Source organism: Tenrec ecaudatus, chromosome 8, assembly GCF_050624435.1.
Source record: "Tenrec ecaudatus isolate mTenEca1 chromosome 8, mTenEca1.hap1, whole genome shotgun sequence".
Lineage (NCBI taxonomy): Eukaryota > Metazoa > Chordata > Mammalia > Afrosoricida > Tenrecidae > Tenrec > Tenrec ecaudatus.
The window spans coordinates 45,093,517-45,120,593 of record NC_134537.1 but is presented as its reverse complement, the minus strand read 5'-3'; the positions used below and the strand labels follow the sequence as shown (position 1 = coordinate 45,120,593).

Genomic DNA, 27,077 nt, shown 5'->3' with positions numbered 1-27,077 from the left:
AATCAATGCTAAACTATACATGTAGAAGTTGTGGAATTGGAGAATGTTCTGTTGTATATATTTTTGTCACAATTAGAAAAAAAATTATATTGGGGAGTGGGGAGGGAGGGGGGAATATGAGGAGCTGATGCCAGGGGTTAAATGTTTTGAGAATGAGGGTCACAAATGTACAAATGTGTTTTACACAATTGATGTATGTGTGGACAGTGATAAGAGTTGTATGAGCCCCTAAAAAAATTGTTTTTAAAGAAAAATTATACAAATAATAATGAGTACTTTGGAAAATGTTCTAGAATTGAATGTAAAATGAATGTATGACATATTGATGATGTGCTAATGAAACTGTTTAAAAAAAGAAAAGAAAATCCAAGAATGAACTTACACTTCTATTTAAATAAGATTTATAAATTTAACTTGTTTCCTTTCCTCCTTTTGTCTCTTGACTGAAGTATATATGAAGGGGAAAAAAATCACTGGTTTGCCCTTTGAATGGGATCAACAACAAAAATCATGAACAGATATAGCTGTGACTTCTTCAATCTTCTGGAATAATTAATGGCTCCCATATGAAAAACTAAATCATCGTTCACTGGGGGTGGGGGGGTGAGGAGAGAAGCCTATTTGATTAACACAATCCAAAACTCAATGAATAATAACTAGTTTATAGAAGACTCTTAAAGAAGGAATGTTCAAAGCAATCTATAAACGTTGACATGTGAGTAAAAGAATCTGGTAACTCACTGGAGCACTGATATCAAGGTAACAGCGATACCAAAACTAACAGCACAATCTACAAAAAAATCAAACTCTTTGCCATTGAATTGATACCCTACAGGACAGAGCGGAACTACCCTGGAGGATTTTCAGGGCTTTAATCTTTACTGGAGCAGAAAGTCTCATCTTTCTCCCAAGGAGCAACTGGTGGTTTCAAGGTGCTGCCCTTGCGGTCAGCAGCCCAACACGGGACCCACTACACCACCAGGGCAATTCCAAAAAGTACCTTAGCACTTCCCGCCGCGGGAATTTTTCAAATTAATAGAAATTTAAAGGAGGTGTGTTGATAATGCACTAAACATCATGAAGAAAAACATTAGCTTTGTAACCAAATTTAATAATGAAATGCATATTCATATCTCTGACATAGGCTGAGTAGTAAAAACTGTGGTATTGTTACAGTAATAGATACACAAACCAATAGAATTGAGAACCCAGAGGTACATTCATCCACCTTCAGAGAGCTGATCTTTGATAAAGGTCAAAAAAACATTAAATGGGAAGGAGATCATCGCTTTTACAAATGGTACTTGCAAAACTGAATATCCACTGGCAGAAGAATTAAACAAGACCCATATCTCATACCATATTTTAAAAAATGAACTCAAGATGAATCAAAGATCCTAATGGTAAGACCTAGACCTTATTTTATTTCATCATTTTATTGGGGGCTCGTACATCTCTTATCACAATCCATACGCACATCCAATGTGTCAAGCACATTTGTACATGTGTTGTCATCATCATTCTCGACCTAGAACTTATTCTAAAGATCTTCAATGAAAATATATCAACAATCTTAGGAGTCCTAATACATGACATAAATAAACGGTCAGACAAACTGGATAATTGGGACCTTCTAAAATGCAGACACATTCATCAAAAGATTTCACAAAAAGAGACTTAATTAGCTAGGAAAAAACTTTTGGCAATGACATTATCACACAAGGGCCCGATTCCTAAAGCTTACAAGAGAAAATGTTAAAATCTCAACAAGAAAAAGGCAAATAATCCAAGTAAAAATGGTCAGAGGACATAAACAGATACTGCACTAAAGAAGATATTCAAGTGGCCAACAAATGAAGAAATGCTCATGGTCACTAGTCATTCGAAAGATGCAAAAGAAGACTATGAGAGATCACCTCACCTCACCCTAGTGGCAGTAAGAGCAAATGCTCGCAAGGGTGCGAAGACGGGAACCCGCATCCACTGCTGCTGGTACCACCTCTGTGGAAAGCAGCATGGAAACAGAATGACCATAGAGACCAGCCATCCTTCTAATTTGATATATAATCCTAGAGAAGGCGTGGCATGAATAGATACAGGCACATTCAGGGCAGCACAATCCACAACATCAAAAAGAATAAACCCTGGTCCTTATATACCATGGAATACTATGAAACCTGAAAAGAAAAACGACCAACTCTTGAAGGACCTCACAACATGGATGTATCAAAGGACAATATGCTGAGTGAAATTAGGCAAGCACAAGAGGACAATTATAAATATTATAATAAGTCAAGAACAGGTTACCAAGATGCTTATGGCGTAGGAAGGGGAGGGAAGGAGGGGAGGCCATGGTTAGAGCAGAGGTGGGAAACTGCTGGTCCATGGACCAGATTACGCAATGCTGACTCATAGCAACCCTATAGGACATGGCAGAACTGACTTCTCAGGATTGTAACTGTTCACGTGAATACAAAGCCCCATCTTATAAGGCCCACAAAATCATCAATACCAGCCCATATCACATGTCTCACCAAAGCAGTTCCAGCCATCACATTAGGGTTCAGTTCATAAAATGACCAGTATGACCCATGGGTGATATAATTATTCAAATGGCATTTGAACAACCCCCCCCCAAAAAAAAGGTTTCCTACCATAGGCTAGAGAAGTGAAGGGGCAAGCAATATAAATGACAGAAGTTCGAAAAATGATAGAGGCAGGAGATTTCTAAGAGTTAAAGACAACAGAGACAAATACTGTTACACGATCCTGCAACACTAGTCATCTAAGAGTAGCTGCTTGGATAGACCCTCCTCAGGCTGAACAAGTGGGAGCGGGAGAAGGAAGTATGTACTCACTTCTTAGGGAATAAGGTGCTGGCCCTGAAAGCAAGGACATAGAGACACAAAGGTCAAAACTGGCATAATATAGTTCACAAAAATAATTTTCTACATCCTATATTGGTGAGTAGCAACTAGGGTCTTGAAAGGCCGTGGTTTCTCCCTGTCCAAAGGAAGAGACTGACGAAAATCAAGAGACATGGAAATAATAATCCAATGGACTAATAGACCACACAAACATCTCTACAACACTGAAACTAGAAATGGCGCCTGGATCCCACTACTAACTACTCTGAAAAACTAGAAGGTCCTGGTGAGAATGGGAGAAAAGTGTCAAACAGAATTCAAAATCCTGAGAGACCAGGCTTTCTGGTCAAATTCAGACTGATGGGCCTCCACCCTCACCTCCCAAGGGTATGGCCTCACGCATTAAAATTATCAACCATTTGAAGATAGAAAGAGCATCATTTAACCAAGGGAAAGTTCAAAGGGTTACAGAAGAATGGAAATGGGGGGGGGGGGTGCTTAGGATACATGATGGTACCTTGATGTGACTGAAATGGAGGAGTTGAATCAGTGAACTTATGAGTCATTCAAAATAAAACCGTGAGGTGGAAGGTGGGGAGAGGAGGAGGAAACCTATCGTGATGACTGACACATAATCGCACACACACACCCTGGGGGACGAACAACAGAAATAATGAGAAGGGAGTTAGCAGTCGATGTAAGATAAGAAAATAATAATTTATTAATTTATAATTTATCAAGTGGCCACGAGGTGGGGGGAGCTGACACAAAGTGCTCAATAGAAAAATAAATGTCGGAGGGAGGGGAAAAAAAAAAGAGGACCTGATGCAAAGGGCTTAAGTGGAGAGCAAATGCTTTGAGAATGATTGGAGCAGGGATTGTATGGATGTGCTTTATACAATTGATGTATGTGTATGTATGGATTGTGATAAGAGTTCTATGAGTCACTAATAAAATGTAAAAAAAGAAAAGAGAAAAAAATGATTAGGGAAAAGAATGTACAGATGTGCTTTATACAATTGATGTATGTCTATGTATGGACTGTGATAAGAGTTGTATGAGCCCCTAATAAAATGTTTTTAAAAAGAAAAAGAAACATCTAGAAAATAATGATGGCAACACATGTATACATGTGCTTGATAACAAGTGATGTATGGATTGTGATAAGAACCCTCACTCAAAAATCATGTGTACATACACATATGCACACATATGGTTTCATATATACATATAAGACTTGACATTTTTAGAAAGTACTTTAGGAGCCTAGTCAGTCCTCTCTCAAACATGATTTTAATACTGACAAAAGCATCTTTCAACTGCATGTTATCTAGTAGCTAGGACAAGGCATTTCAATAGTTGTATGAGAGATGATTTTGTGGGTGCTAAAAAGAAAACAGGATCCCCTAAAGTGCAGTTTCTTTTGGTTACTAAAAACATTAATTAGCATAACAGCCATATGATGTAAAAACCAAACTGTCCTACCAAAGGTGGGCTCAGAGAAGTCACCACAGGCATACACTGGTTTATTAGTTGGTTTAATGTGCATCACAAACATTATCCTTTTTTTCCCTAAACAAACTGCAAGTCCACAAGAAACTAGTTGAGCTAGTCTAGTGCTGTCATTTTTCCAACAGCATGTGCTCACTTTGTGTCACTGTGTCAACTCTTGGTAATTCTCAGTAACATTTCAAATGTTTTCCTAACTCACTGCCATCGAGCAGATTCCAATGCAGAGTGACCCTACAGGACAGGGTAGAACCACTCCTTTGATTTCCCTAGGCTATTAATCCCTCCCCACCCCCGCCCCAGCCCTGGGAGTAAACTGATGGTTTCTAACTGCTGACCTTGCAGGTAGGTAGCAGCTCAATTTGTAACCACTATGCCACAAGGGCTTGCTTCATAATAATACCGCATATTATTATGAACATAGATTTTTTATATGTACTGGGTTACCAAAAACAAAACACACCACTGTGGCCTGAATTATTGTAATATTCGCTTTATTGGGGTGGTTTAGAATCAAATCCACAATCTCTCCAAGGTATGCCTCTAAAATGTCACTAAATGCAGAGATAAAGAAAGACTATCTGGAAAGAATGAGCAAGATCAGCATACTCCCCTCTCAGAGAGCTAGTGACACAAGGAGATTCCAGTGCCATTAAAAGGGAAGCAACACTTGGGTAGGTAAAGGCTATCTTAAAGAGTCATTAGTGAGGTACTGTCATTTAGAATGCTTAAGTGCTGCCATAGTTCAAACTGCTCTTATGAACTTTAGCACTGAAGGTCTCAGGGGAAAAGAGCGAATTCCAGAAAACATTTAAATGAGTACCATAAATAAAATAGAAATTACAATTAATGACTAGAAAAATAAAGAATAAGTGAACAGCCTAAACAAAGATAATAGATTGGAAATTTGGATATCACAACACAAGATGTGTCCTCCAACAAAATGATTTAAAAAAAACCAGATGTATCAACACACACACACGATATATGATTACTTCACTTTCGCTTTGCAAAAATTCGCCCATACCTTTGAATATGCTATCTATACATGTATATGAAGTACGTGGACTAATTAGTGTCTATTACCTCTCTCAGCAATTGTAGGTCCCCTATTAGTGTTGCAGAAGCAACTAACATATATTTAACATGTAAATATGCTTTTTAAATATTGTGTACTTTTAACTAGCTAACATCCCTTTTATTACAGACTGGTCCCTTCATTGGGATTTGTTGTCTTTTCAAAAACTGCTTTGGCCTTAGAACCCCTATTAGAATTTATTATGGGGGGAGAGAGCTGATACCAAGGGCTCAGTAGAAAGTAAATGTCTAGAAAAGAATGAGGGCAACATATGTACAAACATGCCCGATTCAATTGAAGTATGGATTGTGATAAGAGTTGCAAGAGCCCCCAATAAATGTTAAATAAATAAACAAACAAAATTTCAACACACATAAAAAAAAAAGAAGAGAATTTATTATGGAACAGAAAGTCCAGGATCTATGACAAAAACACTTGCATACAGTTATGACACAAACAGTAAGAAAACAAAATATAAGTAAATAATTATGAGATGCTAGAAAATAGTAATATAGTAAAAATATCTAAAAAATTAATCAGTGGAAGAAATCATTGGTGGCCAAAATAACTACAAGCTTCACTTGTCACTTTTTTATTCTGAACTAATCTGTATCTTATTGCTTAATGTTTCAAGGACAGCACCGTGCAAGAAACAAGCTGCTATGCAGCTATGCTTGCTGATAGCTTTTGATCCTATTATTATTCACTGTCCAGGACTAGCTAAAGAACTTCAACTGAGAAATTTAAAGGGCACACAAAGATTTGGTGCCTTCTCATTCTCAGTCTCTACCTTCTGGTGCTCAGTTCCTTAAGGAAAAGGATAATTCAAAGCTGAAATACTTCTGACCTCCTATCAAGTTTCCCACTCCAGATTGAGGTACTCCTGGTTCCCTTTCTCCATTTGGATCAGGACACTGTTGCTGGCCATTTTGCTGGTTCCACTCTGGTTCCTAGCAAATGCCAGGCTCACCTGGAGAGCAAGTGAAAAGAGAGGCTCACATCAGAAAAATAAACCCAGATATCAAACTCTGCAGAGAACTGGGCCTGAGTCGTTGGAGCAACCTTCCAGGAAAGGTTCAGGGATCAATAGAGATGGGAAGAGAAGGGGAGGGGGAGCTTACTGCAGCTCATCACATTAAGCTTTAGGGAGTCAGCAAAGTTAAGAGGGGGTAAACTAAGACCATTTAATTTAATGCACAACTTTAAGGAGTTCATCAAACTTTCATGTTTGAAATATACTTTTGGCTATTTTTCTAAGTTTCTATTAGATGGTTCTGGGATACGAAGGATAATACGTGATGATGTTGGGCCATGGCTAAAGAATCCAGCAAACTGGGCACTGGGCATATATCATACAAGGCAGACCAGTCTCATGTCAAAGGCTCAAGTGCCTGAAATCCAGATGTCACTGAGTCTGAACAGGCTTTTAGTTAAATGGTACTGTTTGCTCCCAAGGTTCTAGATTTCACCACACTTGTCACTAGGGTAAAGGTGAGTGAATATCCAGGTAGCATTGCCCAAAGCAGGCGCTGATTTGGGGCCACATTAATTTGAAGGCAGGGAAAGCCAGAAAGAAAAGGAGGCCCTTCAGTCGAACTCTTAAGTTCTTTAACTACATTGCACAAAGGGATTAAGTTTGTTCCTAAGATTCATTGGAGAGTGGAGCCATCAACTTTCCTCTTGATACACAAATTAGAAGTCTCTTTCTAGAAGAGAAATAGCAAAAGAGAAAATTCCAAAATTTCTCCTAATAAGGAGTTACATGTATTAGAGACAGCTTACATCCTGGTCTTCTCTGGAAACCAAAAAAGTACCTGTCCAGAACACATTATTTGAGAAGTATCAAAGCATGAAGCCTCCTGGGTCTAAGGAGTCTCTCAGCTTTGGGGTTACTGAGGAGTCATACTGGAGAGAGGACACCATGCTTGAATGTGCAGAGAAGCCGGAAATGACAGCTTTTTCATTTTTTTTAGATGACAACCTTTCAGTAGTTAACAGGTTAGTGAGATACAACACATCTATCAACATGATCTCTGTTGTCTGTCTTGTACAATGTATTAATTTGTACAAAGGCGAAATCAGAGAATTTAAATAGAAGCAAATTAAAGATGCCTGAGGACTTTCCTCTTCAGAGAGATTAAAATACAAGATCCAGTCCAAGAGTATGGAATTAAATGATGTAAAATTTACATGTGTTAGCCAGGAGAGGGCAGTGTTCCGTGCGTACTAGAGAAGGGAGAACCACCTCTGCGTGTTTTCCCGGCAGGTCTGGGTCAGGCCATCTTTGTTCAACGCAGGAAGAATCTGGACTCTGCAACCCCTGCTAAGACTTCCTCGATTCAGAAATAAATTCAGTCTCTCTCTCTCAGCTACTCTCATTCCCTGAGATAGAACAGAAACATTTTTTGGCATGAATAAAGTGATAGTTTTTCCTACCTCCCTCTTTCTACAAAGAATTTCAAATAATAAACTGCAGTAAGGCTCCTCATTTGGTTCCTCTGGTTCTCTTGGCAGGTTGCTTGGGGGCTCAGGCTCTGTTCTCTGCAGTGTTGGTGGTTCTGGATTTCCTTTTTTCTGAGAAAAGTCTCTCTTCTCTTGCTCTCTAGCTGAACCTGCTACTTTTCAGGTCTGGTGAGCCTGGCCTTAGGACATGGGCCAGGATTGTAATCCAGGAGAAAGCTAGCAAAACAGAATCTTAATTCAAATGAATTTGGAAGTTGGTAAATATCAAACTGGAGCAGAAAAATTGATGGGACATGAAGTACTCTACCTTTTCTGGATTTCTTGTTTTGTTTGTTTTTCCTCTGGATAGAACTCATCACTGCAACCAAGAATGTAAAAAGGGGTAGGAGGAAAGAAGAGAAACATAAAGAGAAACCATCAAGTCTTATGAATTCTCTACAACATCTGGACAGTAAAAAACTCTGGGGGCAGGGTCAGTCATTCACAAAAACCTCTACCATGGCACCAATCTTAAGAGAAAAGGATCAGGGAGAGTTGTTCCTTTCATGACTAGCTGGTGATTAGCAACAGCAACAAAAAATTACTTGGGAAAAGGGAGGAAAAACCCATTCGTGATCTATTTGGTATCTAATCAGCTTTTACAACTGCAGAGTTTCTCTAACAGCCCTTTGAGATGGGGTCCTAAGAGAATTTAAGAATCACTGCTATTTGTTTAAAAAGCAATACAGATATTTAGTCTATTGATTATACCAAGAAAGTCTAGGTACTCACAAATCACAAGTTTACAAAAATCCAAATTTTCGAAGGAAATGATAGCATTTTAAAATCTTTAGGTAGCTATCAGGGAGAGTGTACTGTTTTTTAATTGGGAAAAGTATCCAATACAAAATTCACAGAATTTCCTCTTGGAACTCTCTATATAGCATTGCATTGATAGACTAACTAATGTATACAGATTCTTGACAAGTCGATCTCCTTACTAGCTCTTTAGGAGTGGAATAAATAGAACCAGATTTGAAAATTAATGCGTACCTGATCTTGATAGCCCTAATTAATAGTCCTTATTAGATAGCCCTAAGACAGCCAACAAGTAAAATGACAAATTGGTAAAAACTAAATTTTATAGAGGCCACACATGGATTTCAATCTATGGCTCTTCTATTGTACACATTTCTGAATTAGGTAAATTTTATCCGCATCATCATAAAACAACTTGTGATTAAAAAGGAAGAATTTTTAAGGGCTCAATGTTAATAAAGAGAGAAAAGTAGCTCACAATGTGGTTCTCGGAAATATTTTAAGAGCAAACATTGACCTTTCATGTATAATAAAACAAGTTTTAAAAAAATCCATGTCCAGAACATAAGTTTAAAATGAGAATTAAGGTATGAGGCAAGAAATAAAAACGGTCCCCACCTGCAGTGTGCAGTTCTCTTTTCGTTTGAGGAATTCCACAAACCTGGCCACAACTCCTGGGGTGCCGATCACTTCGTCAATAGGAGGATTAGGTTCTGTTTCCCCGAATCAGAAAGAAAGATGAAGGTAATACTTTGGGTTAAACGCAAAGCTCCATGACTCTTCAATTCACATTATCTTCCCTCCACATTTTTATCTCTTCCATGTTGGAAAACCCATTAAAAATAATGTATAATTGAAACAGGTTTGATTTCTTTTCACACAAAGGTAGTTTGAAAGATAGCACAAAGAAGCTAAGTTATCATGGAAAGGAAGCATGGGGGAAAATCTTCATCAAAAATCATAATTAAAATTATGACTCCACTATCCTAGAAAACTTAGAACGAACGTAGGAGAAATATCATCAAAAGACAACCACTGTCAGGAGTCTGGTATTTCCCTTCTAACCCTCTTTTAATGCGTAAGCTTTTAAGATTAGGGGAGTCTAAAGGATTTAATGATCAGGAGCTTTAAAGAATTCACTAAGGGTGACATGCCAAATGAACCACTGTTTAGTAGCATCCAACTTTATGACGAAAAAGAGAGTCTTTTAAAATCTTTAAGATAATTCCCCCCAAGGTGGAATTTAACTGCTGGCTGATTTTACTGTGAAAATTATGCCCTTAAGATATTACCATTCTAAATAGTTATTCAATAAAGGCTTGCTGGGTAATTAGATAGGAAATATCATGCTAATTTCAATAAAAGTTCAGCAAGGTTTTCAATGGCATCCATATACCAATGCCAGAAAAATGGCAGGTGGATTATAGTTCTACTAGAGCAGTGCACCTCAACCTTCCTCATGCTGTGACCCTTTAATAGTTCCTCATGTTGTGGTGACCCACTCCCAACAATAAAATTATTTTCGTTGCTACTTCATAACTGCAATTTTGCTACTGGTAAGAATCAGGAGACCCCTGTGAAAGGATCATTCGAACCCCAAAGGCATCGCGACCCACACATTGAAAATCCCTGTACTAGAGAGATGTCTACCTAATTATTTTTCTTTCTCTACAGCTTACTGTTTTTGTAATTGATAGAATTTTAATGAATTTAATATTGAAAATTATATTTTAGAAGTCATGCTAATGTACAGATGTGCTTTACACAATTGATGTATGTATGGATTGTGATAAGAGATGTATGAGCCCCTAATAAAATGTTTTTTTAAGTCATGTTGATAAATATGTAATATGATTACACATTTAACTGTTCAAGGATGTTGACTTATTTATGATTTATGGAAAATGAAAGTTATATAATTAAACCTTAAATTATATGCATACACAATATGAAGAAAATCACAGTATCTTTTTTCCTGGCCACTCCCCAACCCCCCTAAAATCACAGTATTTCTTTGATTTCTTAACATGTTGTAATAACTCAGTGACTGTACTCATAAAATGATTTATAATAAAGCAAATTAATGTTTAACTCTGACTTGCTGGGTCTTACATTACCATTTATATATTTGTTACAGCTGTTATCTGTTTCATAATATTCCAAAGAAAGGTGGGGTAAATTATTATAGATTTATAGTGACCCACATTGTTGGACATCACAATGTACTTAAAATAGTTCACTTTATGATTTGTAATGTTTAATGTAACAAGTTTTTGTGACTAATCAAAGTTCTCCGTTTTAAAAAGCAGCTACTGAGTCCATTATTGTAATCCATGCTCTCTGCTTTTTCTCTATAGTTACCGGAATCTATCATTTAGAAAATGTTAACGGATGTTACAAAACACTTGGCATCGAAATAATTTGAATCAATTGATATAAGAACATTTTTAGGGCAGAAATATTTGTTTATCTTTTATGTAAGTGTAATTTTTATTATGCATTAGGTGGGGGATTCATATTTCAGATCATCAACTCTGCATTCACAGTTCAAACCACCCATCAGCTCTCCACCGTCATATTCTGTTCCACCCCACCCCATTTCTCTTTTCCTAGTTAGGGACCTCTTTTCACCCTTTCACCCAAATCAAAACCTGTCAACCTTCTAGCCCGTATCTTCATCTTCCCACCCTTGCCCTTCTTACCTTAGGATCTTCCAAAGTCTATCCAGATTACAAAGTATCATCATTTTTCCTGCTACACTAATACAAGAAAAGGTAGCTTCCCTGCCAACCAAGATATCCATACTTCAGTGTAAATTTAAATCAACAACACTGATCTTGCAAGTGATATTTTTAAAGTTTTTCTCAAAAGAGGATGGAATTTCTCAAATTGAGTTGTGCTCAGGTACTGTTCGAACAGCTCTAAGATCTTTCACAGGACAGCTCAGAAACAATAAATATGACTGCTTTCTGGTCCTAGTAAGATCCTACAAATAAACCAATTCAGACATTAAGCATGACTCCAAATTATATGTTAATATGTATCCTTTCTGTTGAGGGATTTACAGCATGGTAAGTTAAGTGCTATGGAAAACAGATTGTAGGGAAATATATATGAAAAAATACCTCAAAAGATTGAAAACTCACCTTTTGAAAGCAGTTTTCTGAATTTCTGTGTAGCTGAAAGCTGCTGCTCTGGGCTGTTGGAAAATATCATTTCAATCATATCAGAAGTAATGACATCACCCTGGGATCACAAAAAAAAAGCAAAATTAGTAAAATGTAGTTGTACTGGTAATTCAAAAGAAAACTATATATAAACTATACTCAGAAGACTATAAACTATGGACAAGCTATTAAGCTAATTATGTTTCTCTTGAAGAGTTACACAGTGTATGAAATGATGAGTGAGCATACATCACACGTGCTACCATAATACCAGGTTGTCAGAATGAACAGCTCCAAGTTCAAACTTTCTACCACTCGGTCAGCAACAAAATTTGAGAAATATCTGCTCGGTGTGCTTAACTTTGCTTGATAAAACTGAAAATCCAATTGGAAAAAACCTGTACAGGCTAAGAGTGAGTTTCACATCTTGCCACAGACACAAAGGGGGTGACCCTTCAGTCTTAAGAACTGCTCCCACTCAGGCAATATATAATGTTTTTTGGATAGTGGTACAAGAGGAAAGTAAAAGGAAATAGAGGGAAAAACTAAGAGGCAAAGGGCACTTATAGAGGTCTAAATACAGGCATGTACATATGTAGATATATTTATATATTACAGGGAAATAGATCTATGTGCATACATTTGTAGGTTTAGTATTAAGGTGGCAGATGGACATTGGGCCTCCACTCAAGTACTCCCTCAATGCAAGAACACTCTGTTCTATCAACCTGGCATTCCATGATGCTCACCTTCCTGCCGCGATCACTGAAGACAAAGCAGATGCATAAGCAAATGTAGAGAAGAAAGCTGATGGTGTCCAGCTATCAAAAGGTATAGCATCTGAGGTCTTAAAGGCTTGAAGATAAACAAGCAGCCATCTAGCTGAGAAGTGGCAAAGTCCACATGGAAGCACACCAGCCTATCAAATCACGAGGTGTGGTGCTGATGGGATCAGGGATCGAGCATCAAAGAACAAAAAATCTTATCATTGTGAATAAGGGTAGAGTGCGGAGTGAGGACTCAAAGCCCATCTGTAGGCACCTGGACATCCCTTACAGAAAGGTTGCTGGGAGAAAAGCCAGTCAGGGTGTAGTGTAGCAATAATGAAACATACAACTTTGCTTTAGTTCTTAAATGCTTCCTTCCCCCACTATCATGATCCGAATTCTACCTTACAAATCCGACAAGACCAGAGTATGTATAGTGATACAGATAGAAACTGGAAACATAGGGAATCCGGTATAGATGAGCCCCTCAGGACCAGTGCTGAGAACAGTGATACCGGGAGGGTGGAGGGAAGGTGGGGTAGAAAGGGGGAACCCATTACAAGGATCTACATACATATAACCCCCACCCTGGGGAACAGACAACAGAAAAGTAGGTAGAGGGAGATGTCGGACAGTGTAAGACATGACAATATAATAACAATTTATAAATTATCAAGGGTTCATGAGAGGGGAGGAGAGTAGGGAAAAATGAGGAGCTGATACCAAGGGCTCAAGTAGAAAGCAAATGTTTTGAGAATGATGATGGCAACAAATGTACAAATGTGCTTGATACAATGGATGTATGTTTGGATTGTGGTAAGAGTTATATGAGCTCCCAATAAAATTATTTTATATATATAAAATGCTTTTGTTACTGCGTTAAAACACTCCTCCTTGTGGGATTTTGGTTTGTTTTGGTTTGCACCCTACTTGCATAAATTATCTTAACTATGGGCTCCAAAGAAAGTCAATGACACCAGCAGAACTAGGAGGAAAACTGTGAGAACCACAGTAGAGGAATCACTGTGAAATTCCAGTCAGAGTGCCACTCGTCTGATTTGGTGGCTGAATACAACATGGCGAAGTCAACATCATCTGGGGGGGGGGCGGGGGGGGCAGCGCGGGGTGACTAAAGTAGCTAATGTAGCACGAGGTGTGATTTCTTTAACCACGAAATAAAGAATCCAAACCAACAAAGAAATTGAAAATTTTTAAAAACAAAAATTGAAGAATACAGTCAATTTGGATAAATTAGAAACTCTATGGTGACAGTGTACTGCAAGAAGATTAAAAGCTTCCATAGTGATATAAAGTGCTGGAAAAATTAGTTTATCAGTGTCACTTTTGGGCTTCAGAACCAATTATTTGGTTCACCATAAATTTTTAAAAATCATTTTATTGGGTGGCTCATACTATCACAATCCATACATCCATCAATTGTGTCAAGCACATTTGTACATTTGTTGCCATCATCATTCTCAAAACATGTGCTTTCTACTTGAGCCCTTGGTATCAGCTCATTTTTTTTTAATAGTGTCAAACTTTATTTCATTAACTTAAAAGATGAACAAAATATATGGTTCAAATGTTACTAAATTTATCTCAAACATGTTTGCACAGCAGATAAACATAGGATTTCAGGTAACTTAGGGTACAGTTCATTGTTGCATTTAAAAAATATTCTTCTTTCATCCACAAACGGCACTGAAAGGCAATTCTTTTATATTGCATAAAAGCTAGATGAAAATGCTCAAGTGTATTTATTTCATTGTCAACTTGGATGCAGTAGCTGGGAGGCACAAAAAGACACAGTTCCTTCCAGAAGCAAACAAAGTTTCTTCGGTTTCTTCCAGGTAGACAATGGAGGCATGTGTCTTACCGGAGGTACCATAGACTTGATTCTCATTCCAGATCATTTCTTCTTCTTGCCTTTTCCTTTTTTACTTCCTTCTCCTTGATGAAGACTCTGGTCAGTCCCACCTGTTTTTGTGTCCTTGTTTTTAGCTTAGGTATCATTTCGGCTGCATACAACATTACCGACTTAGGTGACGGAAACTGTACCAAACAGAGGCTGCCATCTTCTTGTTTCAGCTGGACCTGGACTCCGCCCCTGTACTGAGAGCATCACGACTCCACTCTCTAGAGTATACTTTATTTTTCCATAGAGATACATTAAGTCCAACTGCTAAGCACACATCTTGAATCTCTGAAACTGTAAGATTTTCAACAGCCTTGTTGAGGGGGATGGTCTTCTTGTTATTCAGATAAGCAGGGTAGATGCAAATGAACCTGTCCTGGTCAGCTGGGGACTGCCAGCTCCTCATTTATCCCTCTCCCTCCCTCCCCATCTTCTCCATATGTCTCTCTTCTTATGGGGAAAATAGGCTCAGTTCTTCAACTTTGGCGTGTTCAAACACGAATTTGGAACAGAATGAGTTTGACAACCAAGGTATCACTGTAGATTCTTGGTCTATCATCAAAATGCTGACAACAGTGATAAAACAATCTTAGTAATAAATACTAAGAAAGGGGTTTATAGTCTTTTGGGGAAGCTAAAAGTCTAAAAGAAGTAACCAAGAGGATCAGCTAAAGTGAATATAAGCAACAAAAAATGACAAAAAGTAAAAAGGCATATGTAAAAACAAGCATCAAAGATTCCCCATGTCCTGGAACCGTGTAATCTCAGCTAAAGCAAATCATGTTCCCCTTTGCTTTCTATTGAAGAAGAAGGGTTTTCTCTGGAGAATAATTTATCTCCACAATTCCTCTTAAAAGTAAAAATGACCTCCAAATGCGAAAAATGTAATGCCAGAATCTTAAACAATATCTCAACCAAAATTATATTAATAATTTAATATTTAAAATAATATAAAAATCACTTCTAGTCCACCTGTGACAGTCATGAGCAATACCTTTCAGAATCAGCCAACCCCCAGGCTTACAGATGTTAACTGCTCTGAAGCCCCATCCACTGCCTCACAGAAGAGACATAAATGTGAAGACATTCCTTATTCAAAACCCACCCTTATAAAAGTATCTGGCCTTTTCCATAGATCTACAAGAGTAGCACACTACACTTTACGTGCCTGTGGTGACTATTCTGTTCTTCATAAACAGCATGTTCTTCCTTGCCTTTACATCTTCCTTTAAACGATCCGGCTTCCCTTGCTCGTTACATGGCTGGCTGAGCTCCTTGCATTTAGTTCGCAGATATAATGCCAAACTGTAAAACAGCTTTTTCACAGCCTTCACATATCTAAAGCAGCCACTCAATCTCTAGTTGAATACCCATTTGCGTCGGAACAGACCTGATGGCAATGAGTGGCTGAGGAATCTGCTCTCAGCACTACCAGATATTTTTCTTAACTTATTTATTGTCTGGACCCTGGTAGTAGATTATAAATTTCTTGAAACCTAAAGATAGTATCTGTTTTACCATTCTGTCACTAATGGCTAACACAACAATAGATGTCCAACAAACATTTTTTGAATGAGCATAAGGTTGTCCACTATTAAAAAAAAACAGTGCAGCTACTGCCAAATTCAACACTAGACTCTTAAAATGTATTTAAAGTTCCTATTTTGGGTTTATTAAAACTTTTGTTTCCCACTATTTTCTTGGTATATTTGAATCTTTCTGGTTTCCCACTACAATTCATCCCCATTATTAACAGTTAACATTCTTCTCGTGGCTACTTGCCACAATAAGTTCTTATCGTTTGATAAAGGGTAAAGTCAAAGCCAACAAGATCAAATTGTGAAGAAAGCTGCATAGAGTTTTAAGTGCTGGACTTGGTGAGCAATCCCTGTTGCTGCTGTATAACCTCTAACTACCACGGGGGGGCATCCCAGGCTGCAATCATTACTGGAGCAGACTGCCAGGTCTTTTCCTCTCTCTGGTAGCTATGCATTGGCTGCTAACCACAAGACCAAGAGTTCAAAACCACTAGGCACTCCTCAGGAAAAAGATGAAGGTCTATCAAACTGACAGTTACCTCTAGGAAAGGGTATGCATGCGAGGAAAAGGTACTTTTCCCTCCACCCTTCCTGTTTTATTTACACAGGAGTCTAGGTTTTCTTAATTATAAATTTTTTATAAATAAGAGATTGCTTACAAAACTGAAAAAGATACCATTAACCTTCACCAATATAACCAAAAACATACATAAAAACTTTATATTTAGTGTATATGTATATATGTATGTATATATATGTATATATATCATATTAAATGAAGGGGGAAGTGCAGAGTGGAGACCCAAGGCCCAAGTGTCGACCAATGGAGATCCCCTCATAGAGGGGTTTAGGAGAGGAGATGGGTTAATTAGGGTGTGTGGTAGTACCGATGAAGAACACAGCTTTCCCCCAGATCCTGGATGCTTCCTCCCCCCAACTACCATGATCCGAATTCTACCTTGCAGGGCTGGATAGGACAGAGGCTGTACACTGGTGCATATGAGGGTTGGAGGTACAGGGAATCCAGGGTGGATGATACCTTCAGGACCAAGGGTGTGAGGGACGATGCTGGGAGAGTGGAGGGTGAGTGGGTTGGAAAGGGGGAACTGATTACAAGGATCCACATGTGACCTCTTCCCTGGGAAAGGGACAGCAGAGAAGGGGGGAAGGGAGACTCCGGATAGGGCAAGATATGACAAAACAACGATGTATAAATTACCAAGGGCATATGAGGGAGGGGGGAATGGGGAGGGAGGGGGAAAAAAAAAAGAGGACCTGATGCAAGGGGCTTAAGTGGAGAGCAAATGCCTTGAGAATGATTGGGGCAGAGAATGTATGGATGTGCTTTATACAACTGATGTATGTATATGTATGGATTGTGGTAAGAGTTGTATGAGTCCCTAATAAAATGTAAAAGAAGAAAAGAGAAAAAATGATTAGGGCAAAGACTGTACAGATGTGCTTTATACAATTGATGTATGTATATGTATGAACTGTGAAAAGAATTGTATGAGCCCCAATAAATTGTTAAAATAAAAAAAAATTTTTTTTTAAACTTTATATTTAGATAGAGAAGGTATCCAGAACATTACACACATTTTCCTACTATAGATTCATAGTTTGCTAGCTGAAATTCTGGGAGCCAGATGAGTAACTGTAGAATTCAGGATTACTAATTTTCCAAGTATAATATAAAGTGTATATACATAAGAATTCCAGGAATATATGGGGCAGCATTTCATAAGTAATATTTCATCAACAAAAATATGAATTATACTTAATGTGATGAAGACTATACACCATCTCACATAAGCTTTACTATCAAGTTAATTTGCCATAAACTTAGAAGGTCTAGGCCTGATTCTAAAATTTGAAACTCAAAGTCAATGATGCTGATGAAATTACAGTTATCTCTTGTGTTTGCTTTACACCACTTGGTTTTTTACAAAAGACCTACATCAGTACCTATTTTTGCAAAGCCAAAGAAATCTGAAGAGAATTTCTGCTTTTACAAAAAAGGCAAAAAGTGACACTGGCATGCAGCACTTGCTATGCAGCGATCTGCTGGAAAGGTAGTGAGCAAGCCCCGAGGGGAGACTGCGCCTTGGCCAAGCTCCCGTCCATGGAACGGCACTCAGCATGCAAGCCATCACTGCTTTAAATTGTGTCTGTGAACTGTGAACACTGAATGTTAGTTTATTTTAGGCTTTGTGTGTTATTTGTGATGACTTGGTAGGTTATTTTGGGGTCTTGGAACACTAAAAACATTCTTCCCATATAAACTGTTACATCATTGCTTTTTCAAGTTTCCAAAAAAGTTTCGTAGAAACTTTCTTACCTTTGGGTAGCGAGCAAATTATTTACCATGGAACTTAATAATGTATTGCTTACTTTCAGACATTCTTGAAATTACTAGTTACTATTCTTTCCCCCCTTGTATTCTATTTTATATGATCGTCTCCATTCCCATCTTAACTTTCCATTGTATTTGGCAGATTATCTAGTCTTTCCCTTTTCCCCTGAATATTTTGTCTTTCAAAAAATCTATTATCGTCTTCCTTTCTGAACAAACAATTACAACAATTAACATAACATAATGAAGTAGGTCATGGAACTTATTCTATTGATGAGGAAATATGCTCAGTAACAGTTATAGTTGCTAACTGACAAAAGAGTAACTCATGGACTAGAACAGACAAATTAAGGCTCTTTCTGAAAATTCTGAATGCCAAGTTACTGTATTTACAGGTTCAGTTCATCAACTGATGATCAAGACTGAGTGCAATAGGTAACATGATCCAATCAAATTCCATTTTTATAATTAACATATTTATGCATAAAATTTGTCATCTACATAGAGAACGTTCTAAAGTATCCTAACTTCCTATGGTATAAAACATCAAATGTTTACGGAGTACAATCAGAATAAAGATACATAATTTGAAAAAACATACCACCACCTAATTATGAATAATTTCATTAATCTCCCTCGATTTAGGGATAGAACGGTTAAGTCAAAAAGTATTACCACAAAATCAGGAACTTTTATTAAACATAAATATCAAAATAGGAAGCTGTTTCTCAACAAATTATCTAGATCTTTTTAATTATGGGGGGTTGCAGGATACAGAAAGATTTCTCCCAAGTTGTCTCCCCCAAAGATATGCCAAGCCTAGCTGCTTGCTGCTACACATGGCAAATGACCATACACTCGGAGGTCAACAAGTAGGTCACAGGTTACTAGAGGAAGCGAATTCCAAGACACAGAGCAAGGCTATTAAAGACACTCCCTTGCTTTCAAAGGTAGAGAAAGTTAAGAATCAAAACCAGCAGAGTTGCGGAGCCTCTGAGATACCCAAACTTAAATCTAGTGAGAGGCAGGCAGAATGGGTATCAGGCCAATGAGAAGATTTTAGAACTGAGAAAAATAAGCCTGAATCAAAAGGAGACATCAGATTAGAAGCATCTGCCCTGGCCCCAGAACATAGTGTAGAAAAAAAAACTAGAGATTGTCAAACAATTAACCAAGCCAGAGGTAGAGAGATTAGATCCAAAGAAATGCAAACAGAGTTAACACAGAAGATGAAGTTCCGGAAGTGGAGTTTCAAGAATATACTGGTCCAGAAGACCAGCGTAGAAAATAGAAGCAAAGTATAGAAAGCACCTTTACTTTCTAAAGTAGAAAGAAGGATTGCAGAAGGAGATTTAGAGATTAGAATGTTTTATCCAGTCTGTTTTCAGACTGCCCGGGAAACACCCACAAGGAATTCACAGTGCCTTCCCCTTTGAGTTGCTAAGATCTCAAGCAGGCACTCACTGACTATGGCCCAGACTCTCATTTTGTAATTAACATGATAAGATCTTTTGCTGGATCCCTGCTGACTGGAGAGCTTTAGCCAAAAGTATGCCTTTATCCTTAAGAATTTTTACAATATCATATCTCATAGGATTTTACAGCCCATTCACATGCTCGAAAGAATGCTGAGAATGGGATAGATATAGGAATTCATCAGTTGCTAGGGGATGAGAATTATATCACAACTACGCTTTACTAAACAGGCAATAGCACAAGTACGTGAGGTTTGCCTAAGTGCCTGAGAAAAGAAAATTCCATCAGGAGAGGGAAGGCTGAGTTACACAGCTATAAGACAACAGAATGGTGAATCCTGTCTGTTTGGTAAGTTAGTTCAAAAACAGCTGAACAAATTTATTAATAATTTTTTTCAGTCTTTCAAATCATTCTGAGTGTTAAGAAATTCTCACAATTAGCTCTCTCTATTCTCTTGAGAGCTAGGAGCCTAAATTTACATAACAATGGCGTCTCACTGGTTATACTGGTTCAAAACCTAGCAAGTTAACTGAGATTGCTAGCAGTGCTTTAAAGTCTCCATTGTTAAAACAGAAGGGGCAAAAGAGAAATCTTATGTGTAACAAATTTCATTTGGTGATTTTAAACAAAAAAAAATTCTTCTTACTTTATAAAAAGCTTGTTACAAAATTAGGGCAGATAAACACGTTTTTACTTCTACAGAAAAAGCTGGTCCTAAGAAGTCCTAGGAAGACGGGAAAATCCTGTTTAGGATCCTGGTTCCCAAATAATCCCGAGAATGGGCCGCACTTTTATGTTTTTGCAGAATAAAGCTGGTGGACCCTTAGAGGGACACAACCACGTTTGGAAAAAATTAAGGGTATGAAAGAGATGGAGAAACCACCCAGTCTCAACCATGATTCTCTTTCCAGGTTGGTAATAGACCAAAAGAAAGGGGCTATTTGTTTGTTTTCACAGGCAAAGGAGATAGGTGGAGTTCTATTGTCAGCAAGGCCCAGAAGAAAGAAGGGAAGCTGATGCTGTGATCTGAGAGTCAAGGGAATAGTCAGACCAGCCAATAATGCAGGCAAAAATTTTAATTCCACTCTGGGTTTTGAAACTCTGCATTTCTGTGTGGGCACCAGTCCTAGCTGTTTATCCGTTAACTCTCAAGCATGGAAGATCGGGTGAAGCATTTGCAGAATATGAAAACTCCACTATGGAGGGGAGAGGTGAAATGGAAACCTGTAAAATTATGAGTTACTGGCATGTCGTTGCTAACATACTCAAATGGCTCAAATGTCAGGAACTACATGGAAATGTGTTAAGAAATGGCACTGTATAATTTATAAATTATCATGGGTTCATGAGGGAGGGGGGAGCGGCAAAGAGGGGGGGAGAAAAATGAGGAGTTGATTCCAGGAGCCCAAGTGGGAAGTGTTTTGAGAATGATGAGGGCAACGAGTGTGTAAGTGTGCTTTACACAACTGATGTATGTGTGGATTGTCATAAGAGTTGTATAGAGCGCCAATAATTTTTTTAAATGACACTGTAACTATAATTGACTGGGGCCACCACGGAAAATTCTAACTAATTGCTCACAGGAATCCAACAAGACCTCATGTGATTATGTCAATAACTGTAAGTGGCAAAAGACCCCTAATGGCATTGCCACTACCAGGTCAAAGCTAATGGCCTGCCATGAAGGAGGCCTCCTTATACCTCCCCGCCCCAGGTTACTGAAGCCTGACAGGACCTGTGGAAATTACCGCTTGCAACTAAGCCTTTTAACAGGCCCTACGGGAAGCTTTGCTGGCACCAGTCAGTCTGGCTATACTTCTGCTTTTCACAAGAATGAGACTCGGTAGCCTCATGTGTACAACTGTCTTATGTGCTCGCTGTAAGAACTATCTTCATAAATGAAACTGCTCCCAGTGCCAGTTGCCATCATTGTAAGTTGTTCCCTTGCATTAACCATGCACTGCTTATAAACCTTTCTAAAGACAGCATCCTCATCCTAAAGAGCTGGGTAGGGGGTGTGAATCCCGGTGGAGATGAAGTACACATGGAAGAGCAGTCCAGAATCCATGCTTCATGCTACAAGTGATGTCGGAGATGTTGAAAAGACCTCCCCAATTCATGGAAATGGTCATCGCAGCTATAATCTGCATTTATAGTAATTGCCACCACTGCTGCCGTCGCTAGGGGAGCACTACAGGAATCCATCAAAATGGAACACTTTGTGCAGAATGACAAGTGAACTCACATCAGCTCTGGGCCACTCAGGCAAAGGTGGACAATGAACTAGGGGGAAAAGTAGCGGAGCTGCAGCAAACTTCAGTGGTTGGGAGATCAAATCATGGACTGGCAACATCAATTAATGCTAAAATGTGAGTGGAATGTAACTGATTTTTGTATAACTTCTTACCCATACAATAAGACACAGCATGATTAGGATTTGATTAGAAAACATCTGCAAGGGTTTGAGGAAAACATTTCAATAGATCAGCTAAAAATATATATTTTCTATGCATTCAAAGATAAACTCAAGGCATCCCCTAGCGCTGATATAATTAAACAATTGGCGGATAGTGTGGAAGGACTGGAATCAAGTGCTTGGGTTCCAAAGCATTTCTCATAGCCTGGGCTCCAGCCCAATCATATTTTTTATCCTGGCTATCACGTGTGTGTGTGAAGGGAAATTACAGGGCCTCCATGGCTCTTTTCAACTTTATGCATAAAGCAAACACTAGGAAGCAGAGAATGGGAAGAGAGTGTTTAAGGATGAGTCACTAAGAGGCGTGGCAGTCTTGCTTTCTGGGAGTGGAGGGAAGCCATCACCCTTGTGAGTTGGAGGTAAGTCCTAATCACATTCTCATGACATTGTTCCCCACTTTACGCCCCTATATGGGGCTGACTTGAAGTCATCTTTTACAAGCACATAGCTGTTGCTGTGGGGCAGGCAGCTTTAACTATATAAGCAAACATTCCTATTTGTTCTCTCTTCCTCCCACGGCATCCAACTCCTCTCATACCTTCCCCCAACAAACATGGGCATGGGAAGGGGCTTTATCCCCAGACCCTGGATTCAAAATGCTTGCCATAAGCTTGCCTACATTAAATTTGTCATCAATTTTGTCTGGACAGCTTTCAAGACACAGAAAATAACCGTGTAGTCACTGTAGCACTTTGGGGTTTAATACATAAAACAAAAAGAGGACTTGGGGGATAAAGAAAAATTTCTCCCAAGTTGTCTTCCTCAAATATATGCCAAACCTAGCTGCTTGCTGCTACACGTGGGAAATGATTATATACTCGGAGGTTAACTAAAGTAGGTCAGAGTTACCAGCCATCTAAGGGTTATCAGCCATCTAGAACAATCAGACGATACAGTCTTTTCCACCTTAAGTAGGACCCCACTCCCTTCTAAAAAGGAGTTTCCCTGAAGGGAGCTCAGGGAAATCAAGCCCACTGAAGGACGACCAAGGTTAGGCTGCCATATTGAGTCTGGGAACCACCCTTCTTGTCACATGTATACTCCTAGTCCCTCCCCTTCCTATTATGTGTCCCCCCCTTAGCTCATCCCCTTCCTGTCACGCTTATGCCTATTGTACACCCCCTTCCTGTGACAGGTGTGGTTACCTATAATCATGGCACCCCTAAGCGAGACCTCTCCTGCCCTCTGCCCACACTGTGTGCAAACCTGGCTGTTGAGATCATGGCTGTCCAGGTGAGCATGCTACCATGAAATGTGTCTGACTCCTTTATTTTACTCTCTCTCTCCTATCTCTTACTCTGTTTTAACTGTACAATTGAGCCTACTCAACATGTGACTAGTTGTGGGGGTTGGTTTCTCCCGGCGGGGTGAATTGTAGAGATCCACACAGCCAGTCAACAGGTCTATCCCTTTCTGTCTCCAGTGATTGACTCCGGAGCGCTGTGGTGGTGCTGGGTTACAAGCTGGGCTGCAAACTACAAATTACCAGCAGTTCAAAACGAGTAGAAAAATCAGGGCTTTCCACTCTCATACAGAGTTACAATTTCAGAAACTCTGGCAGTTCTACTCGGTCCTACAGGGTCACTATGAGTAGGCATCGATGGTAGTCAGTTTGGTTTGACTTTTGTTTTTTTTGATCTTTGACTACAATTCTCATTACATAACATCATTTATCCCTGGTCTATCCATTTCTGAAGGCAGTGTTTCCATCTCTAAGACCACGGAAGAATTCTGTGCTCTTCCATTTAAAACATCAAAACTGTAATTTTGGCATATTTGTGGGACTCATATCATATTACTTTTAAATATTCTGAGTTTGGGAAATACAAAGGCTGAAGGGACAAGATCAAAACTGCAGAGTACATGAAGTAAGGTTTTCCAAAGAAATTTCTTACAGGATAGTCCTTAATGTTCTCCAAGAATGAGCAGGTACATTGTTATGATGGCCAAGAGCTCCTTGGAGCAATTTTCCTAACCTTTTTCTCACTAATGCAGATTTTTTTTTTTTACTTTCTTAAACCTACAGCCTCTATGAGCATCCTGTTTCATTCAAGAAAATCTATCTACATTAGCACTTTTGAGTCTAAACTAAATAATTTTCATCGCTTTCTGAGCCAATCTCACCAACTTAAATTCAGCTGGCCCAGTAGACCCCATCCGAAACCACTGTTGATGGGACCTTGCTCTATGATTCCTTTTGGTACATCCAAAATGCTTCGCCAGTTACAATTTGTTCCACAAAACTCTCATTAGCTTCGACCTTGCTTAGAAAACTGACAAATCGATTTTTAGCTAACTGATCTTGCAATGCTTTTGGCACCCAATTAGCCAAAAGCTTGCTAAAGCCAAGACATGCTTAAAATTAAAAATGTCAAACTATGGGAAATCCCAATTTCAGCAGTTATCAATGACAAGCTTATGGTCTTGTCTTGTTCCACCAGTTTCTAGACTTCAGCCAGTGTGTTCAGTTGTTGAGAATGCCCCATCTTGGCTCTCTTTGAGGTCTTCCTGGCCTTCTTGTCAAAACACTTGCTAAAAAGGGATTTTTTAATGGGGAGGAAGCATTCCCATCAAATTATTGCAGCTTCAAATACTGAAGACATCCACATAAGCTTCGTTAAAATTGTTGTTAGCCCTAGCTTCAAAATGGTTTTTCTCCTTCATCGAACAAATTTTGTCCTTTTTTCCCCCAAAAGCATCCTGACAAGACCAAGACAAGTGTGTACTACTGAGAGAACTTGTCTTAAGCAATCCACTGATCACAGTTAAACATAGCGTGTTTGGAATAAACATTGGCATGTATAAACTGGATCCCTAGTAGCAATACTTTTTGACTTGTCCTTATATTTATTCTACAAACCATTATACCAGGGAGTAACCCCACCCTTCCCCCCCAAAAAATGGGGGAGAAAGCTCCCCTGGGCATAGTTCAATGTATGTATTTTTCTGCTAGGCAACCACTGAGCAACTTGATTCGAGTTAGTACATCCAGTAGGAAGCATTGTCTGTGAAGGTTTTCTGGTCACAGTGAATTTTTTTGTAAAACAGTTTTGCTTGAACCTCATAATAGCTGACTGAAGAGAACCGCATGTAGCTGTGAAATCTTGTTTCCTTTTGGGAAAAATGTGGCAGAAACTGTTGTGATGTTGAACACGGCTTATAAGGTCAGCACTTTAGGGAAACCTCAAGCGTACAAGTGGGTTTCTCATTTCCTCAATCGATGAAATGCCAACTGATGAGAAACCTTGTTCTGGACATCTGTAGAAAGACGAGAATTTCTACTTGCGGTACATTTGAAGCTCATTCTACCAGGTCAGACTGATAATCTGGCTTTCTATTTAGAGGTTCAAGATTGTGTAGCAATATGTGACCAAAAATGGCCTGATTTGTGGCAGAGGCAGATGGGGCATGGATTTTGCCACCATGACAATCCACCTGCTCATGCAGTCAACTCAGTATGCCAGTTTTTGGAGCATTCCTCTCTTTCCCCCATACCGTATTCCCTTGACCTTGCTCGTGTGACTTCTTTTTGTTTCTGCAAATGAAGAGGGAGGGACATGAAAGGACAGCGATTTGACAACATAGAAGAGGTGTTGGGGGGGGGGGGGGAGAAGGGCAGTGCTGTCTGCCATCCAAACAGATGAATTTGAAAATGCTTTCAATAATAGAACAGCAAACTAATTAATTAATTAATTAATTGAAGACCCAAAAAATGGAATCACAGTTTTGACAAATGTATTCAGTGTAATGGAGAGCTCTTGGAAGGTGATAAGGTTGTTCTTTTAAAAAAGAAGAAGAAGAAGAAGAAGAAGCAGCGCAACGGGGCACAGTGCCAGAGAAGCACCTGCAGCCTGAGCACGCACTGTGTGGCCCCGGCCCGCCTGGTGACTGCTCCTCCCCCAGCCTCCTCGCACTTCAGCTCAGAGTGGTCAGCCGCCGGCTCTGGAGTATGGCTTCAACGCGGTAATGTGACGCTGGAGGGTTTCTGTTTCCCCTCTCCTAGCACATAGCCTAGCAATGGCCAACCTGACTTAAGCTGTCCAAAGATGACCAAACAGCTGGAATACAACTTAGAGACCATTGAGAACAAAGCAGAATCCACCCTTGCCAAGCTTACCAAACCCCTATTAGCCCTGCCAGGTATCATGAAGGCCCTGGTCCTGGTCATGCCCGAGCAAGGGCAGGTCAGCAAACAAATCAGCAGCAAGAAATAGCCCCAGTGAAGACTACAAATAAATTTTTAAATAATGGAAGTTTCCCACAAACTTTCTGAAGCCCCCTTGTATATCTATCACACAACTTTTGCCTGTTCAGTTGTTTATAGGTTTAAGCCTCATTGACAGCAATTACAAGAATCTGTTTGCAAGCATACCATTCCATGATCCAAGTAGTTTTCCCAGCACTTCTACCCTCCACCCCCGACTTTCTCTGTATTGACCCTCATAACCCCTAATAAACTGTGATATCTGTAAAAAAAAAAGAAGAAAAAGAAAAATAGATAGCTTTGAGAGAAAAAAAATCTAGGTTTGTTGAGTACCCCTCGTACAACACTGAAAAGTACTAACCAAGTCTTGTTCTCTGTTGTTATCATTACCGCCTTACCAACTTATTTTAGTATCCTTTTTTCATTTTTTTAAATGTAGGCATTGCTATGAACTTCTGAATGC

At 39.0% G+C, this 27,077-nt stretch overlaps 1 protein-coding gene and 1 pseudogene across 1 annotated transcript in view; both read right to left on the bottom strand.

Annotated features, from left to right (window-relative positions):
- The window catches only part of KPNA1 (karyopherin subunit alpha 1), a 73,368-nt gene that overhangs the window by 21,173 nt on the left and 25,118 nt on the right, over window positions 1-27,077 (bottom strand). Inside the window, exons 4-5 of the mRNA XM_075556333.1 lie at window positions 11,862-11,961; window positions 9,334-9,428 (exon numbers count right to left, since the gene is read on the bottom strand). Of these exons, the coding sequence (XP_075412448.1) occupies window positions 9,334-9,428; window positions 11,862-11,961 (195 nt within the window). The remainder of the gene's footprint in view (window positions 1-9,333; window positions 9,429-11,861; window positions 11,962-27,077) is intronic.
- LOC142454583 (signal recognition particle 19 kDa protein pseudogene) lies at window positions 14,562-14,973 on the bottom strand (annotated as a pseudogene).